Source organism: Electrophorus electricus, chromosome 1, assembly GCF_041902795.1.
Source record: "Electrophorus electricus isolate QZ-2024a chromosome 1, ASM4190279v1, whole genome shotgun sequence".
Classification (NCBI taxonomy): Eukaryota; Metazoa; Chordata; class Actinopteri; order Gymnotiformes; family Gymnotidae; genus Electrophorus; species Electrophorus electricus.
This window is the reverse complement of record NC_137497.1, coordinates 34,466,179-34,486,296: the sequence shown is the minus strand read 5'-3', so window position 1 is coordinate 34,486,296 and position 20,118 is coordinate 34,466,179. Positions and strand designations below refer to the sequence as shown.

Sequence of the window (20,118 nt, the reverse complement as noted above, 5' to 3'; positions counted from 1 at the left end):
ACAGAAGAGGAAGCAAGGCTGGTGCTAGGAGCTGTTTGAGTCCATGTTCTGTTTTGACCAGGGAGGGAGTGTCGGAGGAAGCTTTCAGTTCAGCTGGACTGCAAATTAAGTGATCAAAGGATGTACGTGAAGATTGTGTGCTCTTGATTAGACACCATAAAGGCAGAGAGAGTTTTGAGCAGGGTGGCAGGAGCCTGCACAGGATTCCAAGGCCAGTGGGCTGAATGGGCAGGGGATTTAAAAGGGGAAACTGTCTGTCAACCTGTGTTTTTATTCCTCCCCCTCATGCCATCTAACACAAACACAGGATTGAAACATGGCCGCTGTCTAGGTCATTTCAAACTAATTCAGCAGACACCAACCTTAGTTTTGGCTTTCCTCACAAAGTATGAATTAAAGATGAAGGAGAGGAATGTACTCTTTCTGCTGGTCTATATTGAAAAGAGTGTTTGGCTGTTTTACTGTTCTGATGATCATTTCATTTCAAGACTTGCTCTTTCCAATCGTCAAATGGCAGCTTCCCTGCAGAAACATTATGCTGTGTCCCAAACATAAGATAGCCCATCACATGTGACAGTGCTCCCATTGTGCATGACCCACACCTCATTATGGGCTTCCCTTCAGCATGCCTCGCATTTCAGCCCTTGGCTTCCCATAGATGCTCTCTCTCCCTCTGTGATGCAAGGACCTTTAGACAGACAGACCTCCTTCTGTTCTGAGTCTGTCTCCTGCAAAGCCACTCTTTGCTAACTTGGGCCACAGACAAGAATTATGAAACATCAGAACAGAGACCAGCAAAATGCTGTCTGTGCTTAACTCTGTAGGGTGCTGGAGATTTTGCCAAGCAAATGAATTATGCACTGGAAATAGTAACTCAACGCTAATAAATCTCAATTTGATGCTTAAAAACTTAAACTGAGCAGTCAGGGACTGATATTGAGACTTTAAAATGAAATGTTTTGAATACCAAAATTGTCACATGAAATTGAGCTATGTCATTTAAACTGTTAACCCCTAATTCCAATGTAAACAAATGAGTGTTGTTACAGTTGTGTGTGGTTCAAATAGTAACAGCCCAATCATTTAAGAGCCATTAGGAAATTTAAAATTGGTCCAAAAAGGCCTACATAATACTTTGGTTATGACTTCATATGTATATGCATATGACATTGCTGTCATATTTAAAACATTTCAGGTGTAGAATCATTTTAGGATGTTATTGTAACTGCGTGCTGTTCTCAGGACTCACTGTACTAAGCCAGGGGCCCCTTGCTTTCTTTTTCACGTGTTCAGCATATTGCTTTACTGTAGTATACCTTTTAAAAGCCTCTTGACAGAAAAGCCACAGTTCCACTTGTGGTGCTAGGGAACGTATAACTGGCCTTACTGGCCTTACACCCAGAGATGCATTTGTCTGCTGTTTTATTCCATTGCGACAACAACATAACAGACATAGCTATATCTGCTTTGTAGTCTTGTGGTAATGTGATTATTTTTGACCATATTTTGACGAGTGTTTTTGTCTTATAGAATAGACATTGCAAAGCACACAAAGAATTACACATTCTTCCAGCGTCAGAATCATTTCTCTTCTTGGGACTGGGAATGACTGGGATTTATGATATGCAGTGCTAACTCTCCGAGAGCTGAAAAAAAGCTGAAGAGGTCATAATCACTTAAAATATGATATTTTCATTGCAGCTATTGGGACCCCAAAACAACCATCTAAACAACAAAGATGTAGCTTTATATGTGCACCACGTATCTCCTGTGGCTAACCTCTATAGTAGGTGTTTTCCAAAAGTGGGTAAGCTGTCTGTCCATCTGTGCTGCACAGCTGAATGGTGCCGTACAGCATGATGGAGCTCACGTGACGAAATCAACCAGCACAATCCTGGATCGTGCCAAAGCTGGCGCCAAGGACTGGTCCGATGTCATGTTCGCGGACCGGAACTTCTCCTGTTTCCCTGCCTTCATGAGCCCTTCCGGCGGTTCCAGTCCTTAGTTTCGTTTTCTCCACCCCTTCGTTTGTTTTCAACGCCCATCATTACTTTCACCTGCCCCTTGTTTATAGTTTTGTTAGCTTTGTATATTTAAGCCGTGTCACTGCGTCTTAGGTTTGTTGGTCATTTCCAATTCCGTTGCTATGTGTCTTTGCTGTTCTGAATCTGCCTTGCTTATAGTTACGCTGTATTCGTTCTCCTGTTGGTGTTCTCTTGGTATTCTAGTTTAAGTTGCCTTCTTTGTCGGCATTCCCTTCCCAGTTCATGTTCGTTAAGTTGATTCTGTTGTCCTGTCCGCTGTACGTTATCTCTGTGTACTCTCCTAAGTTTCTTTCCTGATCTATAATCACCCATCGTAGTCTAGACTTTTTCATCGTCAATTTGCTCCCTTTAGGTTTATCTCCCCTTAGTTATACAAGTGTTTTTGTCCTCATGTTTCCTGTAATTTGGTCTTGGTCATATTTTACCTAGTTCAGTAACTCAGTTCTTTGTAGTCCCCTTCCTTGCCCTTTACCCTGTTTGACTGACTGAATTTTATGATTTATTGTTTTCTTGTAGGTTTGTAGTCATTTATTTACGTTGTCCTGTTTATTGTTTTCACCATGGCTTCCACTGTTTTGGATTCTGCTCGTTCTTAAGTCCAAGGCGCTGGTATTTTGCACGTGTTCGCCCCTCGCTATCGACTTCTCCCACATTACATCCAACAACTACTGGTATGCAACACGACCGACAGTACTGAAAAAATAGTATAGCCATCATTTATCCCATACAATGTTAAATACTACCCAACCGAATGATGAGTATTCTAATAAAATGTGGTCTTTATAGTTAACAGCCAGCACACAATGCGATGTGTCCTTGCTTACCAACTGTATCTGTAAGCAATTTACATTAGTGTTTTACACTAAAACGTCATTCATACCATTCAAGCCTATTTTCATTTGCTTTTGAATAGAAGAAAAGTCTCACCCCCACCGAACCGATGCTTGCCATTGTGGATGATCCTGTCAAACAGTTAGCCTACTCAGGTGTGCAACGATCCCTTTACGAGAAAAAATCCAAGAGACACTATCGAGAAAAGGAATTTACTATATCTTGGCTACGTTTATAAGAATAAGCCACGTTTCAAATAATAAAGGGAGAAGGAACGTAAATTAACCAGCGCTTGTGGCGACCAAAGACCAAAAGCGTCTCGCTTCCGAGACCAAAAGCGCTTTCTTGTCCTACTCCGCCAGCGGCGACTTAGCGCTTTGGAATGCGCAACAGCTGGAAAGGGACCCTGGACATAGTTTCCGCCTGCGCACTGTAGGGTGGTGTGGCATCCTAGGTTCGATCAGTGTTGACTAATAATCAGGGTAATAAGCAGGTGTTAACAGGAAATGTTTTTAAAGTGGACTGATATAGGCTATATGACTCTGCTCGTCTGGTAATGAAGAGCCGGCTCATATTTAAACCTTGGTTACTTAATAGCTTAACTGTCATTAAAAAATCAAAGCAAGATCACATGTGGATTTCGATCTTCTTCCAAACTATGTCCCAAATTTTAAGGCCCTACGACTGTCATTCTGCTCGTTCTCCGATTCGGTTCGTTGTTTTAATGATTTGTTTGTTTAGTAGAACCAAGCATATTTCCTGAGGTCATAACAGTTTCGGCTTTTACTTCGACTGTGCGAAACTTGCCACTAGATCAGCAGCAGTGAGATTGTCGATGGCTCTCACTTGGCTGTAGTGAGAATTCTCCCTGTAAGCAGGATGCGCAAGCGCATGCCAGTTTTTTTCTGATCCTTGTGAGCAATTTGAATATTCAAATAAATTAAACTGTAAATTAGCCTAATGATGCTCATTTTAATATGATGAAGTAATAAAATCAGGTTTTTTGGAATTCATTTCATAATGCAAATGAAAGAAGTACACTGACAAACTTAAGCTCTGTGATTTCTGACTGAAAATAGCAAACTGTGGTAAAACAAGAATTATAGAGTGGCCACTTTAACTCCTAAAAGGAGAATATAACACCCCAAAAAGGAGGACACAGGGACATGACACTACCACACAAAATTAACAGCATAAACTATGTATCTAGCTGACCCCTTAGATTTAGAAATCTGAAATATAAATTAGTTTTTTATTCACCTACTTGCAGTATTTAAGTGTGGCAGAGTAAATAAGGCATGTAATTCATCTCTTCTAAAGGAAATGATGTGCTGAACAGTGAAAAGTTGTTGTTCTTTTTGATATATTCGCAACATTGTGATCCTAACTGACTACCTTTTAGAAGTATTAAACATTCTAAGGGATATTTATTAATGTTTCAAAACCAAGCATGGGGTGATTTGTTATACCAGTGAAATATAAGATATTCACTTTGACATGTATATGACCCAATGACACACTAAATCAATATTGACCAGTGGAAAGCAACTACCAGTTTACTCCAAAAGGATGACAAATTGATGTCCATCCAGGTGTTCTGCTGGGCCAAGGACAGGAAGCTGAAAAACTGGTCTGTCCATCTTAAAGCTGGATGTCTGGCCACCCTGGTTACGCTGACATTAAGTAAAGTCCTTGACTAAATTCACACAAATGACAATTAATTCGCCATGTATTCCATGTTTAGGAGCTGGCTTGTGGTCAGCTCCTTGGAGAGAGATGTAAACATTTGAATTGACCAGAGGTTTAGTTAAAAAGACAGTAGTCAGAACCTAAGATGTATCTATCTTGCTATGGCAATGAGCTCATACATGCAGTAAGAGAAAAACTGTAGGAATGTTAAAGGTTAAAAAGATTTGCATCTGCAGTGAACAACTCCAAAGAAATAAGTGGAGTTCATTTTGTCCCAAAGGTTTTACACAAAAGAATAAAATCCAGGAGCAAAATAGAATAAATCAACAAGCAAAATGCTAACCATCATAAATAAATTAAAAAATGTTGTGAATGCAAATTAAAATAACTACATCAAATACTTTTAAAGCCACAGTAATATAGTTTATTGTTAATTGAATATGATTATGAGTAATAATATCCGTGAACGTGAATAATATCTCAAACAATATTACTGAATTAAACTCATACGGTTTGCTCCCAAAATAGGATAGCCGATTTTTTAAAGACAAACAGCACTGATAAGGACTCCTATTTACTCAGTTTGTTCAGCATTTCTTGAATTGTTTGCGGCCATTTTCACTAGGGATAGAAGTTCAATTAAATTTCCCAAACTGATTCTTTACTGTCTGTTGCAAAGAATCAGTTAGAATAGAGTGATTCATTTTCACGATGGACAGGTACTTTGATACAGTATACTTTGCTGATATACAGTATTAGTACGTGTAGGTACATAATGGGTTCACAGTTTGAACTTATAATTTTCTAAGGGATATTTAATCATGTTTCAAAACCAACTCTATCAAAAGTAAGCAACGCCTGATAGCCTAGTGTAATGATAAAAGGTTAGGAGGCGAACATGTTCAGAGAAGAGCGAGATTTATTATGGGAAAATTCAGAGTCTTAATCGTTTGAATCACGAGGTAAAGCATGGGAATACATGATTAAACTAAACAAAACAAAAAACAATGACAAAGGGGAAGCAACAATAAGAACAAATAACTAAGCATAGAGATAACAAACAGGCAGCGAAAACACAAGGACTGGGCATGAACAAAGGCTAGGATTAACACAAACTGGATTACAATAAACAGCAAACACAGGCAACAAGACAGGGTTTAAATACATGTACTAATAAGACTTAACTAGACACAGCTGCAACTCATGAGGGGAGGAGAAAACAAAACTAAGGAACAGAACTACAGCAAAGAAGTCAAGTAAAACAAAGACACGATACAAGGTAACCATGGAGACAGGGACGCTAGACGGGTAGCCAGTCATGACACCAAGCCTACTAAAAGTAGTTACGTAGCATTTTCACTGTGTCTTGATCAGTGCAGTGAGCTTTCCTACTGCAGTCTATGAATTTAGACCCCCCCCCCCCCCCCCCCAGATCTCATTACAAAAGTGAGAAATATGATTGCATACATTTATGCTTGTCATGGGTTCCTGCCTCGCACATCAAACTCCCCTATAGCAGTGCTTTAGGATCGGATGTGTTAGTTTGTGTTTTAGAGTCGAGAGTGACAGAAACCAGGTTGCTCGAACCAGTCGGACTCGGTGAGTTCGATGATTAGCTTACATTTAATTCGAGGATGAGTTGGTTGCCAGTTACTGGTTCAACCTGTATATATCAGCCCTTTGCAGTTCCCACATCATAGCACAAAGTGCGGAGCCACTGGCAACACACAGATGAACCGCGATCTGTGAACAGAAACTTACGATTTTAGGTAAACTTGTTACATGTTGTCGAATTCTTACATAAGTTATGGCTAAACGCAAAACGTTCGACTGAACGGGGGGAAAGCTGCTAGAGCGGTTCATTTAAAAATAACTGGTTCAAACAAACAATTCGTTCACGAGACGGACACAAATAATCATCATACACCATTAGCCTTTAGTGCGCTCAAACAGGCGATGCGATGGGCCCTGCTCACTGGAGCAAGTGTGGGCAGCCCATTAAGCCGAGCTTCTCCCTGGAGACCAGGAGAGCGCTGCAGGATCCTCAAATAAAGAGCGAGTGCAATAGTCGGAGGGCGCGCGAGACCGCGCGCGAGCGCTCCGAAAACAAACAAAAGAGAAAGTTCTCATCTGGCTGCATCTGCACCAGTTCAAAACCCGCAGGCCTGGAGTCGTATGTGTGTAATTACGGTGCAATTAGTGTCCCTTTATATAAGTTATTGCCTCACCGACTGCATGAAACAATGTCAACAACACTTAAAATTATTTTACGATCTGGGTCCTGCTAGTTACACGCAGAGCAGAAAATGAGGGAGACAAAAAGAACAGGGAGTGCGAGGAGCAAGAATGAGTGGGACGAAGGAAACAGGAGAAGAAGGGAGAGTCAACTTTCTCACTGTGTCACCCAAAGAGGAGCAAAGCATGACTTTTTACAACTGCACTTTCAGAACTATAGAGTGGAGGTCACAGAGCTGAAAGGCTTGGGACTATGCTTACCTCTCAACCACTTACAAGTGGTGTGCCTATGTCAAACCAATAATAGGTAGTTTAGTGCCACTACTAGAATTCAAGCCCCATCGTACCATACACTGTACATATGTTGGTGAGGAAAGCACTAAAACCAATGTTCTCACTGCTATAAAAATTACAGGAAAGATTCATAATGAAGCCCTGATCGGTTATGCAGAACTTACAGTGCTACATTTTAAAATGGGAATACCACATGTCATTGTTACGAGTGGAAATAAAAAGCAGAGATGGTGGAACAAAGCTGTGGTGCCAGCAACCGAACCAAGACACAACCGTACAGCCTGATTAAGAGAAGGCAGCTGTGCTGATTAAATCTCTTTCCTCTTTCCTGCGCGTCCGTACCTCATTGTCCCAGGACTCGCTGCCTTTATTCGTCCTGTTCGTTCTATGGGCGTTTGTGGGCCAGCTGATTTCCCTTTGATCATGCTCCTAGTGTGGGCGGTGCCAATGAACCGCACAGACATCAGATGAGAAAAAGAATAGCGAATGACGAACGTAACAAAGGGGGTTAGGCGGAGGCAGACAGTTGAACAATGCAACATTTGTTTATCGTTGTTGCAAGAATTGTTTTTTGTAATACTAATGTAGCAGAAGGCGGCAATGTACAAATCCGCTCTGGTAAATTGCAAATCGGTTCTTTTGTGGTTTTAGTATGCTGACCAATTTGAGATGTTCTAGGCGAGTGTTCCGTCGGTGTTTTACTGAAACACAATATTCTAACAAACATGAATTGTTTTGCTCCATATAATAATTAGCCATGTTGAATTTTGAGTTTACAACTGTCTTTAAATAAACTGCAAAGCATAGTGAGATTACAATACGTAACTAGAAAATAGAGCAATATATTTTAGCAATATAGGACTTTTGCCTTGGTCTTGTCCGGAAAAGGTTATTGCGGTTACTGTTAATTATGACAAGTCCCATGAGACATAGAATAACCATACCACAACAACATGGTTCACATGAGGTAGACCCAAAAGTATTAATCGGGGTTGTATCTGACACCGTATTTTGCAGCTGCAAAATTAGTCAAAATAAAAGCAACCTGATTGCCAGTGGAAAAGGGCTAATGCAGAATGACTGTGCTTTCTGCTTGTTCCAGGCCTGGGCCAAAAGTACATAACTTTCCCAGCATAGAACACACCGCGAGAGAGAGAGAGAGAGAGAGAGAGAGAGAGAGAGAGAGAGAGAGAGAGAGAGAGAGAGAGAGAGAGAGAGAGAGAGAGAGAGAGAGAGAGAGAGAGAGAGAGAGAGAGAGAGAGAGAGAGAGAGAGAGAGAGAGAGAGAGAGAGAGAGAGAGAGAGAGAGAATGTTTAACCCAATATTTTTGGAGAAAGAAAAGACACTAACTAGTTAGAGAGACCTAGCTCCCTCCCAACTCCGCCCACTGATCTATGCCTCGCCCTCATCTCAGATTACTGCTATATAAAAGGCAGAAGTTTTTTTAAGGGACAAAAAAGAATAATTAATCCCAAATATTTCCAAATAGTACATTCTTTGAGAGGGTGGTGAGTGTTTGAATGTGTGTTAATTCCAGCATGTAAGGACACGTTCCCAGAAGTTCACATGTGAGGAGGTTTGACCAGACCAGTCTGGGATGGCTTGTATAAGCATGCTCACTGAGCACTGGACCGTCCCTCCTGCCTCCTCTACCATGCGCCTGCAGCCGCAACAAAAAAACCAGGAAATGGGAATCTTGAGAGGAGTTTATCCTGGAATAATAAATAATCCAACTTCCATGGTCGGGCAAAAATTAAAGCTCTTCTTGCTAGACGGCTGGCTGGTAAGGGACAGCCTGCGTGCCATTCAGAACTGCTCATATTCTGTGAGCAAGTCAACAGTGAGGTGGAGCTGGAGAAAGGAGAAACTAGACCCGTCTAGCTGCTCTTTGTCCATTTTGTCCACCCTCCTTTTTGTTCTGTCTGTGTTGGTCTCGTAAGGCAGAGTAAGAGGTTCTTCTACGTAGTAACAAAATGTAATGCCACACTGCCCTCTACTTGTTACTTGGAGGTACAGTTAAACCATACCTGACGAAAGTCTTACGTAGCACCCGGTCCATTTTTAGGTAATGAGTTGTTGATTGTCATTATCTTTCCCTACATACCCTTTCTACTCCATTAGCTGGCACCAAGCTTTTGATTTTCTCTGTCTTCACTTCACTTTTTCACTTCTACTTCACTTCGAAATTTTGTTTTATTTCTCTTTTTGAGCTATACCTTTCGCATGCAACAAAGGAAAAAAAACTGCCTCAAAACATCAATTGCACAAAATTGCAGAAAAACATCAAAGAGGTGCAAAAAGGCCCTCTCTGTTAATATACTAACCCTTTATATAAAGCTTTACACCAACCACTCATCATGACGTTAATCATATTTAATAGTTGTGGAGATTATGTTCAAATACCTTAATTCTATGTAACCACATGTTGCAAGTAATGATGATACATTATCACATTATCATCTTAATATAACTTCTTTGGAAAGCTATGACTTTCGTTCTCAAGCTTTCAGTCTAAGCAATAGTTTAAATCAGCTAGACTCAGTTAGTCTTCCGTGTGAGTCTGTATTTGTCCTCTTGTGGAGCTCTGTAGGAAGCAGTGGCAGTCACTGCACAAAGACTTCACTCTTTTAACCCCAACAGCTTGGTTCTCCACCAGGACATGGCCCGGCGATGGTCGGGTAGTGTGGAGCATGCGGAAGCTGCCATATTAGGGCCTCTTGCCCAGTGTGGTCTCCAGAAACTGGACCTTTGTTGTGCCCATGGTGATGACTCACTGGGCCAAATGACTGGACCGCCCTCAGCAGGTAGGACATGACAGAACATCAGAACCCAAGAGACAGAGAGCCAGGGAAACAAGTCTAGGTATATGATATATGTTAAAATATAAAATGAAATATGCCATTCAGACCTATTAGGTAAATTCAAATATGCACAATCTAGTGTATGCAGGCTGCATAGAAAGAACAGGAGATTCAAGTGCATCTATCTTGTAGTTATATAACTACATATAACTATATGGTATATAGGCTTTTAAAAGTAGACACAATTTTCACATGGGATGTAAAATCATTCCAGTATTATCAAAGATGGGCAAACACTCATACTTACATGTGCAGAGTAAAAAAGACCCTCATTTCTGCCCAAACACTAATACATGTCTAATACATGTCAGTCATTTTTCATGCCAGACCACTTCTTGCTGAAGTAGGTAGTTTTGGGCAACACTGAATCTGTGGTGGTCAAAACCTACTGGCCTCTGAAAAGTACAAGCACTTTCTTGCAAACCGAGATAGCTGAACTCTGTCACATAATATTTACATACAAAATTGTGTAATAAAGTAAAAAAAAAAACAAAAAAAACCCCAACAATAATGAATAAAGTAATAATACAATTTAAAATAAAATAAAAAAATTAAAATTAATAAATAAAATTTGGTATAAAGAGAGTCTAAGAGTGTAATTATTTTTAGGTATCTTACATTATGACAGATGGATTGCTGACTTGGCCAGTGGGAACAGTGTCCAGGGGCCTTGGGGGGACTCAAGACCACAAGGCACAAGGCAGCACTAAGTGTACAGAGGGCCCAAGGCAGGTGTAAAAATTATATCCTTAGATTAGGCACAAATAACCCAAAGATACTTGATGATAGCCTTGCAAGACCTTGATCTGTCCATTTTTGTGAATGAAAAAAAACTTGTGTTTAATAAAATAACATTTACTACCAATTCAAAATGATTCTCTTGAGTATTCATCACATACATAATATACATGGTTTCAATAACAGCAAACTTTAAACAAAAATCCTCACACATCATGATTCTCATTTAAGAAATGTAGTACAGACCGTATTCCTTTTTCCAGTCAAACACTAATCAATATATGTTTCTATTAATCAATATTAGTTTCTATTATTCCAGACTACTATTCCAGACTGTATCTCAGGAGATAGCAGAACAATATGCTAGTTAGCTAACATCTAATGGAATTAGCTAGTTATATAGCTACAACAACATACTGACCTTCCTCCATGTTTTCTGGTGGTTGAGGGGGTGAATGTGTTCCATTTTTATATTCAAAGTTATTCGGAACTGTAGTGACGTACACAAGGCTTCCGGAGAAACAGGATGCTCCAGACAGAGGTCTTTCATCAGCTGTGTAAGCACTTATATTTAAGTGTGGTGGAACTCTGGAAAACAATCACACTTCAGGCAAACGATAACATTTGAATGGTTTATTAATATTTTTGTGCATAAGGGACCCAGTCTCTCTCACGGTAATGACTTCAAAGAGAGAGTGAGCCTCGAACACGACCACACACACTTTCTTGTATTTCCTTTCCACTCTTGTGGATTCGCTGCCCTGTTGATGCTCCTCAAGTTCTCTCTTGCTGGAAGGCAACCATCTCTCTTGCTGCCACGTTTGACATCTGGAAGCAAGCACATGGTTCCTGTTATATAAATCTTGTGTTCTGTTCCACCCACGGGGGGGATATATTTCAGCAATGATTAAACTCAGACAATCTTAGAGAGCTAACGGGTCAATGTTAAACTGCACACTGCGGATTCCGGTACTGCGGACTTTGGACATTCGTTCTGTGACATTTAGTTACATAAGTACGTTGCAGAACTTGCACGTCTGCAAGTGTATAAAAGTAATTATATGCATCATATTTATTCATTTATTTGGTTAACTTCGGCGCCAACGTTTGATACTATAAACAAGCTCTGTGTTGCTCACTCGGAGGAAGACGGAGGAAGACGGTTTATTAGTCTTATATTCTACTATCGCTCATCGCTCAGGTTGTTGCCCTCCAAAACGAAAATGTAATATCTACAGATTACAGAATACGATACATGCCATGAACCTCAATAGGTAAATAACAATTTATCGAAGATCAGAATAAAAATAAATAAATAAAAAATAAAAAATAATAAACAAACAAAAAGTTGCAATTCGCCACACCTATCATCTCATATGCAACATATGCTAATTATATTTAAATACATTTCTGTGATCAAACTCATCCCTCTTTTATGTTATCCCCTAGTTTATGTTGCCACATCCGTGTTTGGGTTAGTTCACAATCAAAGTCTTTTGAAGTTTTCCTACTTAGCCAGTAGAGCTGGTCTCTCCTCGACTTTATTATCTAGCATGATCTAATTTGTTTCAAAACAAATTATAACTGCATTGAAATACTGTGTGGTTATGGTCCACGTGTTAATTAAAGGTAATAAAGACTGTCTTTGGCAGCTTTCGTACTGAAAGTGAATGTAAGATTAAGACCATTGAGTCGAAATTCGGCACGACACCGGCGACCTTTTTTGTCTTCCTGACAGCATTTTCCGACCAATAGGAGTAACTTATTTGCTTGCCTACGTCATCTTTTCCACACGCCCCGCCTCTTGCCACGCCCACACCCCGGTTTTCAGAGACTTGTATTGCGCTGCCCACCAAAAGAAATGGCGTAATTTCGCGCGGTGCCAGTGTTGTGGGTAGTGAAAGAAATCGATTCTCATCATCTGTTAGAATTGAAAGTGTTGTTTCACTTTATGTTAGGACAACATTTGCCAACTCCCAGCGCACAACAGCTAAAGCGTTAGAAGTAGTAAGTAATGTTTTAACTCCTTGTTCGGGTATAGTAGGGGAAATGGCGAGCTCAAATGAACACTGTAGGCTGTCGTTAATCGTAACCATCACTCCCGATCACTGGCGAAGAAACTGGACAGATAACGCCAGCTAATACAAAGCGAACAGTAGCAATAACGTTAAAGACTACGAGGTCACGTTAAAGGTAACTTTTTAGCTAACTAGGTTTAGCTAGTTAGCTAGCGGTTGTATTTCGCCAGTGTAACATTATACGGTAATTCGATCTTAGGCTCTTTGTGAAACTTAAACTTATCAGTCATAGAACCAATCATTGTAATGCGACCTAACGTGCTCTTTATTTTCATTAGGTTAGCTACATTATTCATTTTTAGCACCTCGAATATAGCCCCAACCATGGCGCAGGACAAAAGTGGATACGTTAAGCTTGTTGAAGATGTCCCGCAAGAAGGCCACGGCTTCGACCAGCCACCTCCCCCAGGATTTGTCATTCCACCTCCGAACTATGCCGGAATGCCCGGTGTTCCTGGACCTCCCGCGTATTGCCAGGCTGCTCCCGGCTTTCCACACGCGCCTTTTCCACACGCGCCTTTCCCACAGCCGGGGCCAGTCCTTTACCCAACCAATGGTAAATGTTATATGTAAGACTTTATCAGTCTTTATATAGGTGTCATATTTTCTGGCTCTTGACCGAGTTAACTAGTGTGTTTTGTAAAAGCAGATCCAATAAACCATCCTCAACAAAGTGATGATCCTCCGCCAGTGTATGACAATCAGGAGATCACTCTCTCAGGGTTTGATGACAAATCGGTCAGACGAGCTTTTGTTCGTAAGGTAATTCCCAGCAGGTGGTTAAAAAACATGAACACACAGTATAATAGCCAAGCAGTGTTCTCTCAGTGTTGGAAAAACAATATGTACATCTTAATCTTGCAGCAGACTAGATACTTATTAATATTTTCATAGACACTCTGCAGACCTTTTCAGTATTTAATTCCATTTTTTCAAAACAAAATTTTTCAATCTCTTTTTGTTCTCCATTTTTCAACACAGGTCTTTCTTGTTCTGACTGTGCAGCTCACAGTTACATTCTCCTTTGTGGCTCTTTTCACCTTCAACACAAACATCAAAGCATTTGTGAGGCAGAACAGCTGGACCTACTGGGTGTCTTACCTCATCTTCATCATCCCACTTATCAGCATCAGCTGCTGTGGAGAGTTCCGCCGCAAACATCCATGGAATATGGTCGCCTTGGTAAATCCCACAGGGCATGCTGTCGTGACTTGTTTGGCCTTTTTATTTAGCCATTTTGGCCAGTGTGTTTGTAAAGAGTGGCCTACTTTCAAGAGGGCAGTGACAGTTGCTGTCAGCTGGGTGTGAACATCTGAGATATTCTAACCTTTAATTGGCTGTATAATAAGTTCAGGCTTGTTAAATGACTTGAAATATGTGTCACTATTCATTATTATTCTGAGTTATGTGTTGTGAACACATGTTTTACACAAGGTCCATGGAGTTGAATCACACAAAAGTAAAGTAATTATTTCAAATTTAAATATTTAAGATCTTACAGTCCTTACATAGCCTGACTTTGTTTCAGTCCATCCTGACTCTGAGCATGTCCTACATGACGGGGATGATAGCCAGTTTCTATGATACCTACACCGTCATCATGGCTGTTGGCATTACCGTTGTGGTTTGCTTCACAGTGGTCGTCTTCTCCCTGCAGGTCTGTGCTCTCGGGTCACTCTATTTTGCCTCACTGCGTTATAAATGCCCTGTTACCTGCTCTCAGAGAAAATGTCATGAGACAGATAAACAAATCACTATTGTACCTTTTACCCTCTGAAACCCTGCAGAGCAAGTATGACTTCACTTCCTGTGTTGGGGTGCTGTTTGTCTGCATGATCGTATTATTCGTCTTCGGCATCCTCTGCATCTTCATTCGCAACAATATATTGCAGATCGTCTATGCCTCGCTGGGCGCCCTGATCTTTACCTGCGTAAGATCTTCCTCCCTGTCTATGCCCTCTGCTGGGCTTCCTTATGGGATTTGATTTATGGTTGAATGCCACCTATAAATAATTAAGTTTTAATTGTGTTGCAGTTTTTGGCTGTGGACACCCAGCTGCTCCTGGGGAATAAGAAGCTCTCTCTGAATCCTGAAGAATATGTCTTTGGCGCACTAAACCTCTACCTGGACATCATCAACATCTTTCTGTTCATCTTACAAATTGTTGGCCGAAGCCGTAACTAAGAGTACACTTCCAGTGTCTGGGTGGTTATGTATGCAATTTTGTTCAAGCCTTAAACAAGATTCCTAAAGAATAATTCTGTTCTTAAGTTCACAGTCTGTGATTTAACTATATTTTATGTATAGAGGTGTATAACTATGAACATTTTATTGAAATGTTCTTTAAGACTGTTGCTTTCAGGTGCATCAAGAAATCTCAACTCACATTACAAAATACTTCTCATGAACCAGTAATTTACAAGAAACAACAAATACAAAAAATGAAAATCTGTAACTATTCTGAAACTATCCCTAGCTATCCAGGCTCAGTCTAAGCTTCCTCTATAATGGTGTATCAGGTCACATTACTAAGCCACCACTTTACCATAAAATCACAGCGTGTGCCTTAAAGCAGAATTTTCCTTTTTCCTAGTTTGTGACTGTTAATGCTTTTCTGTAGATTCTTATTATTCTTTCTTTGTGGCATTTTAGTATTCTGCTGTGATATTTTAATGTATACTTTGCTTCTTCAATCAATATTTAATTATAGTTTTGATTTTTGATGGGAAAGATGAGAGGATTGCTGTCGTTTGTTAATCTTTGATTTTTTTTACTGTTTCAAGTGATATATAACAACTATCTTCTAGTCCGTCCGATAAAAGATGAAACAGCATTTTTTTTTCCTGATCAACTATTTGTGAGTTTGTTTTTAAGTTTGACATTATATTTAATTTACGTGTTTCTTAAAATGGTGAGTCATGACGCTTTCCTTGTGATATCATAAAGGCGTTTGCGTTTCTGTTAACGTGCTATTGAAATAGATAATCGACCGACTCAGGTGAACACTTTTACTCCTTCACTGGCCGGCGGTTGATTCTGGTTCACCAGAATGGACAAGGAGAATAATGAGTCGCTGCGGATTCAGAACGACATACTACGACGAGAGGTTGATGATTTGAAAATGATGCTGTGTATCGCGAAGGAGAACTTGGACCTTCGTTCTAAATTGGACAGTTTTTCAGCCAATGGCAGTGCCATGGAAAATGCAGGTAGCCTACAGCGTGACGAGTCAAGTGGTTCGGGAACGTTTTCATTTCTAAACTGAAAGCTCGATTACTTATCCCAAGAGGCGTGATCCCAGCAATAGTTCACCGATATAATTCTTTTTAATGAGCTCCTAAAGGGCCGTGGTAAAAAAAAAGTCAGTGACCTTGCGTTCCCATACAAACTGCGTCCGCTTGCAAATGCTTTGCTTCAGGCTTGCATATTAAGGATTTAGACATTAGTACATCTGCTTTGTAACAATGTGTATCGTCAAAAGCGATGTACAATGCATTAGATTTTGACTTCCCTTAAATAATCTTAGTGGTATAGAGCACCTCATCGAATTTCACTTTGATCTCGGATTTTAATATATAGCGTCGCTTCTCAAAATCAAACATGCTTCTGCTGTTAGCGCAAACAGAAACGTTTGCTGAGATCGAGAGGACTTTCTGGATTGAAGGACGGTGTAGATGGCTTCAAGCTCAGCTTTTACGAGCGAACGCAAAAACATCTACACACGTCTTTTTAAAACCATTTAAATACGTATTTTTTTCTTATGTGCCCCTTGCTAAAATGTTACACTACACATATGGCCTCATTTAAAATGCTGTAAAATGAAAACATTTGAAAATGGTCAGGTTCAGTTTTTAAAGAAAGGACAATTTCCTATTGATCAGTTAGCCCTAGCCCTAACCCTATGCGTACACATACACGCACACTGACTATAATCCAGGGAAGAAGGAGAGGATTCGTTGGTATGACTCTGTTGATGAAAGCCAATTCCGAAGCGGACTTCTCAAAAGGCCCCATCGCACATCGTCTCCTCTCAATCTATCATCTGACAAAGATTCACCAAACAGACCTCCTGTTCCCATCAACGAGATACCTAGCTGCTCTTTTTCCTACCAAAAAGTGAAAGGTTGGTGAAATTGCTGTTTGTTTCAAATTTTCTTCTGCCCTCTGCTGACTGGCACCATACAATGAACAGAATGCAATATAATTTTTAATTAACACTTAGAATGCACAATGGAAATATAACAGAACTCGAACCAACTTTATCAAGAACAGACATATTCCATGAAAAGTGATTTTACAGCAGTCGTTTTGCATTTACACGTGCAATCAGATTTGCACAGGAGGACTCTTCTGCACTTCGTGCTTCTTACACTGCTACGTGTGAGCAACACTGCCCCTGAGACTGAATTGTTGCCTGATCTGACCTACAGATCCAGAGCGGCTGGTCGGGGAGATCGTCTTCCAGCTGGACCGTAGGATCCTCTCCTACATCTTCCAGGAGCAGCCCAGACTGTATGGCTTCACTGTGCTCAACATCGGAGACAAGATAGTGCAGGTGGGTGTAGCCAACCTAATATGGCAGATGAGCGTAAGCTGTAGCTTTCTGCAGTAGGTGAACTGTTGGGACAGGTTCGGTGTACTTATCTCCACAATGAATGGCTCCAACAATGAGTACTAAAGGGAATTAAAAGGAAAAAACTAATTTGTTTCTGTCAATCATGAAATTTTAAACCAGGGTTTTCCAACTTACCTGCAGAATTTTGTTTCCACACACTTGACTCTAATGTTCAGATGCTACTAAATGCCATCATTAATTGAATTAATGAGTTGAACTAAACTGCAGTGTGGTAAATATCCAGAATCAGAGTTGGCCACCCACTGCTTTAAACTATTTGATAGAGTTTAAGTAGTTATGAGGTAATTTGCATTGACCATTTATAGATATTTGTGGGCAGTAAGAGGGCAGGATACGAGACTCACTCACACGTTCACATTGTCAAGAAGACTGTGATTTATAAAAAGAAAAAGGCAAGCAGATACGAGTACAAGTTTTATAAAACTTAATTATGCTATTTCCCACACATGCACACTTTGACTCTGAAATCCACACAATGCTGTATAAATGAGACTCTATAGTGTACAAATGAGTTCTCTATAGTGCTCTGGAATGAACACTACCTCATTGTGATCTCCTTGGCAGGTCTCTACACATCCCATTACCGGACAAGTGGAGGAGGCATACAGGTTGGAGCTGACCAAGCGTCACACAGAGCTAACGGACAAGCTCTGTTCGCTGGGCTACAGCAGGACGCTTCACCCGCCATTCGCAGAGTTCATCATCAACACGTATGGCATACTGAAACAACGCCCAGACCCGGCCTGTGAGCTGAACTACAACTGCCCGGACGTCCTGCGACGGGTGTTGGTTATGACGGTCCCTCCATGCCTCCTGAAGGATCTGCTGCTCCTGTTTAGCTGCCTGTGCTACATGGCCAGGACTGACAGAAATCCGCTCTTCCAGTGGTAACTGTCAGCATGGGAAATAAAACTACACTGCGTGCCTTTTTGTGGTGCTAAGCATGAACCATCATATATAGTGTACAAAATTATTCTTTATTTAATTTTGTTCATATTAACACACACACACACACATTATAAGGCAATACGTCTATGACTCCTTTGTTTTCATCAATAATACAGTACATACTCAGGAACCACACTTAGTGTTACACCATGGTCCTGAAGGAATGTTCTTTAGCTTTGCTGTATACCTTTATATAGCCGAAATAAAAATTGTAACAGGCCAGGCAAAAATCAGACGCTTGCGGATAAGAGACAGGGCTTTTATTGTAGTTCCACGTAGTGGAAGAAGGTCGAAACAAAATAGGCCAGGTTCAGAATAGCTCAAACAGTGGAAAAACAGTCCGCATCAAAGCCAAAAAGACAATCTAAAAGGGGGCAGGCAAAAATCAGAGACGGGAAACAGTAACTCGATACTGCTACGATACACCGTGGGTAACCTGGGAAACAACTGGCAGCAACACTCCCCCATCGCGAGAAACTTTCAGACAAGCTTATATACATGTTTCTAAATGACACACAGGTGAATTCAATATTTGGGGGATGATGATCCGACGCGACGTGCTTGATCGGTTGAGACCTGGGTTAGGTGACGAACAGCCTACTGGTTATTGTAGTGTGCTAAGGAATCGGGCGATATGACAAAAATAAAAAGCCTCTTGGCTTGATTTGACCTCTAATTTGATTAATTGGAACATTAACAAGTCATCTTTCAGGAGAAGCACCTTTATTTATTATGCATTAATAAAACCATATAGCTTTTATGGTCATATAGATAACAAGAGTTGATTTAGACTAAAAGAAATGTGTAGAATTTATCAAATTGACTCATACCACGGGAGGGATGGCACTGAACTTCCTGTATTATTACTGGGCAGCTAACATAAGAGCATTGTTTTTGTCGGTGACTGTCTCTTAGGAAGGTTAAATGGGTGCTCTGGCTGCTAAGTCAGGGAACTGGCTCTTTGGTCTTTTGCTCAGAGCTCCTGTCAGACAATTTAAAATTGAACACAGTATGGGTTGGTCTGAAGTTAGACTTTGTAAGATCAGCTCCAGCGTGGACCCCACATGTGATCAGTGCAGGCAGGACCCGGCCTCTCTGCTGCACATGTTTGAACATGTACGGAGATGTTCATGTCTGGCAAATTACCTTTGAGACCTTTTCTAGGATATTTAGAAAGGCAGTAGAGCCTTCGCCTCTCATTGCATTGTCTGGCGTGCCCTGTCATGCTATCCTTCTGCTTTCTGTTCTCTGCTGGCCAAGAAGATCCTGTTCTGCTGACATACACTGGATCAGGGAAGTCATGTGCCATATCAAATATAATGTCAGAGGCTCTACAAGAAGGTTTTATACTATTTGGCAGCCTTTAATAAATAAATAAATAAAATTAAAAAATAAAAACCTTTTGTCGAGAACATGTAAGCTGACAGCATGACAATGTAATTATTATTGTTGTTGTTTGTTTATTTATTTATTTAAAAGTCTCATTTCACCTGTTTTTCTCTTCTGTGGCAGTCTGGCTATGTATCACTTAGCGTATTATTTCTTAATTACTTATTACTAGTATTCACACTTTTATGTCAGATATGGGGGTTGGTCTTTGTTTTTTCTATTGAAAATATGTGAATGTGATAAATTAAAAAAAAAGACCTTGACCAAAAATAATTTATCAAGTAATTTATCGATGAGCTTATAAAACCTCTGAAACAAACTAGCCCATTTATTTCCTTCACACCTCGACCCCCCTCCTTCCCTCCCCCGAGAA

The 20,118-nt window shown here is 40.4% G+C and overlaps 3 protein-coding genes and 1 long non-coding RNA gene across 20 annotated transcripts in view; 2 read left to right on the top strand and 2 right to left on the bottom strand.

The window, feature by feature from the left end:
- phldb2b (pleckstrin homology-like domain, family B, member 2b) overlaps positions 1 to 3,295 on the bottom strand; it is a 31,865-nt gene extending 28,570 nt beyond the window's left edge. For 4 of the 13 annotated variants that reach the window (XM_081716787.1, XM_081716792.1, XM_081716797.1 and 1 more), the window contains exon 1: positions 2,973 to 3,284. In XM_081716787.1, coding sequence (XP_081572913.1) covers positions 2,973 to 2,996 — 24 coding nt within the window. In that variant the 5' untranslated portion in view covers positions 2,997 to 3,284. Of the gene's footprint in view, positions 1 to 2,972 lie in introns of all 13 variants that reach the window. The other 9 variants (XM_081716812.1, XM_081716813.1, XM_081716807.1 and 6 more) reach the window with 7 other exon arrangements.
- Positions 3,296 to 9,452: 6,157 nt separating this feature from the next.
- LOC145643503 (uncharacterized) lies at positions 9,453 to 12,384 on the bottom strand. 3 transcript variants are annotated; one of them, XR_014115952.1, is made up of 4 exons: positions 12,205 to 12,384; positions 11,115 to 11,521; positions 10,574 to 10,761; positions 9,453 to 10,350 (listed from the first exon to the last, which is right to left on the bottom strand). It is a non-coding gene; the product is annotated as an uncharacterized LOC145643503 (long non-coding RNA). The 3 variants fall into 3 exon arrangements; XR_014115948.1 differs by having other exon boundaries at positions 9,453 to 10,761; positions 11,115 to 11,281; positions 11,416 to 11,521; positions 12,205 to 12,382; XR_014115945.1 differs by having other exon boundaries at positions 9,453 to 10,761; positions 12,205 to 12,383.
- A 143-nt stretch (positions 12,385 to 12,527) lies between these two features.
- On the top strand, positions 12,528 to 15,502 carry grinab (glutamate receptor, ionotropic, N-methyl D-aspartate-associated protein 1b (glutamate binding)). Of its 3 annotated transcripts, none has more exons than XM_027005259.3 (7): positions 12,528 to 12,700; positions 13,050 to 13,327; positions 13,418 to 13,533; positions 13,753 to 13,953; positions 14,300 to 14,428; positions 14,559 to 14,702; positions 14,807 to 15,502. In XM_027005259.3, the coding sequence occupies exons 2-7, from the start codon at positions 13,096 to 13,098 to the stop codon at positions 14,954 to 14,956; spliced, it is 972 nt and encodes a 323-aa protein (XP_026861060.2). In that variant the 5' UTR covers positions 12,528 to 12,700; positions 13,050 to 13,095; the 3' UTR covers positions 14,957 to 15,502. The 3 variants fall into 3 exon arrangements, with proteins under 3 accessions (XP_026861060.2, XP_026861062.2, XP_026861061.2); XM_027005261.3 differs by having other exon boundaries at positions 12,529 to 12,700; positions 13,421 to 13,533; XM_027005260.3 differs by lacking the exon at positions 12,528 to 12,700 and adding an exon at positions 12,713 to 12,886.
- A 319-nt stretch (positions 15,503 to 15,821) lies between these two features.
- On the top strand, positions 15,822 to 19,993 carry LOC113574402 (speriolin-like protein). Its single transcript, XM_081722534.1, has 4 exons — positions 15,822 to 15,981; positions 16,671 to 16,895; positions 17,203 to 17,327; positions 17,973 to 19,993. Exons 1-4 carry the CDS (start codon positions 15,822 to 15,824, stop codon positions 18,297 to 18,299), a joined length of 837 nt encoding a protein of 278 aa, XP_081578660.1. The 3' UTR covers positions 18,300 to 19,993.
- The last annotated feature ends 125 nt before the right edge of the window (positions 19,994 to 20,118 follow it).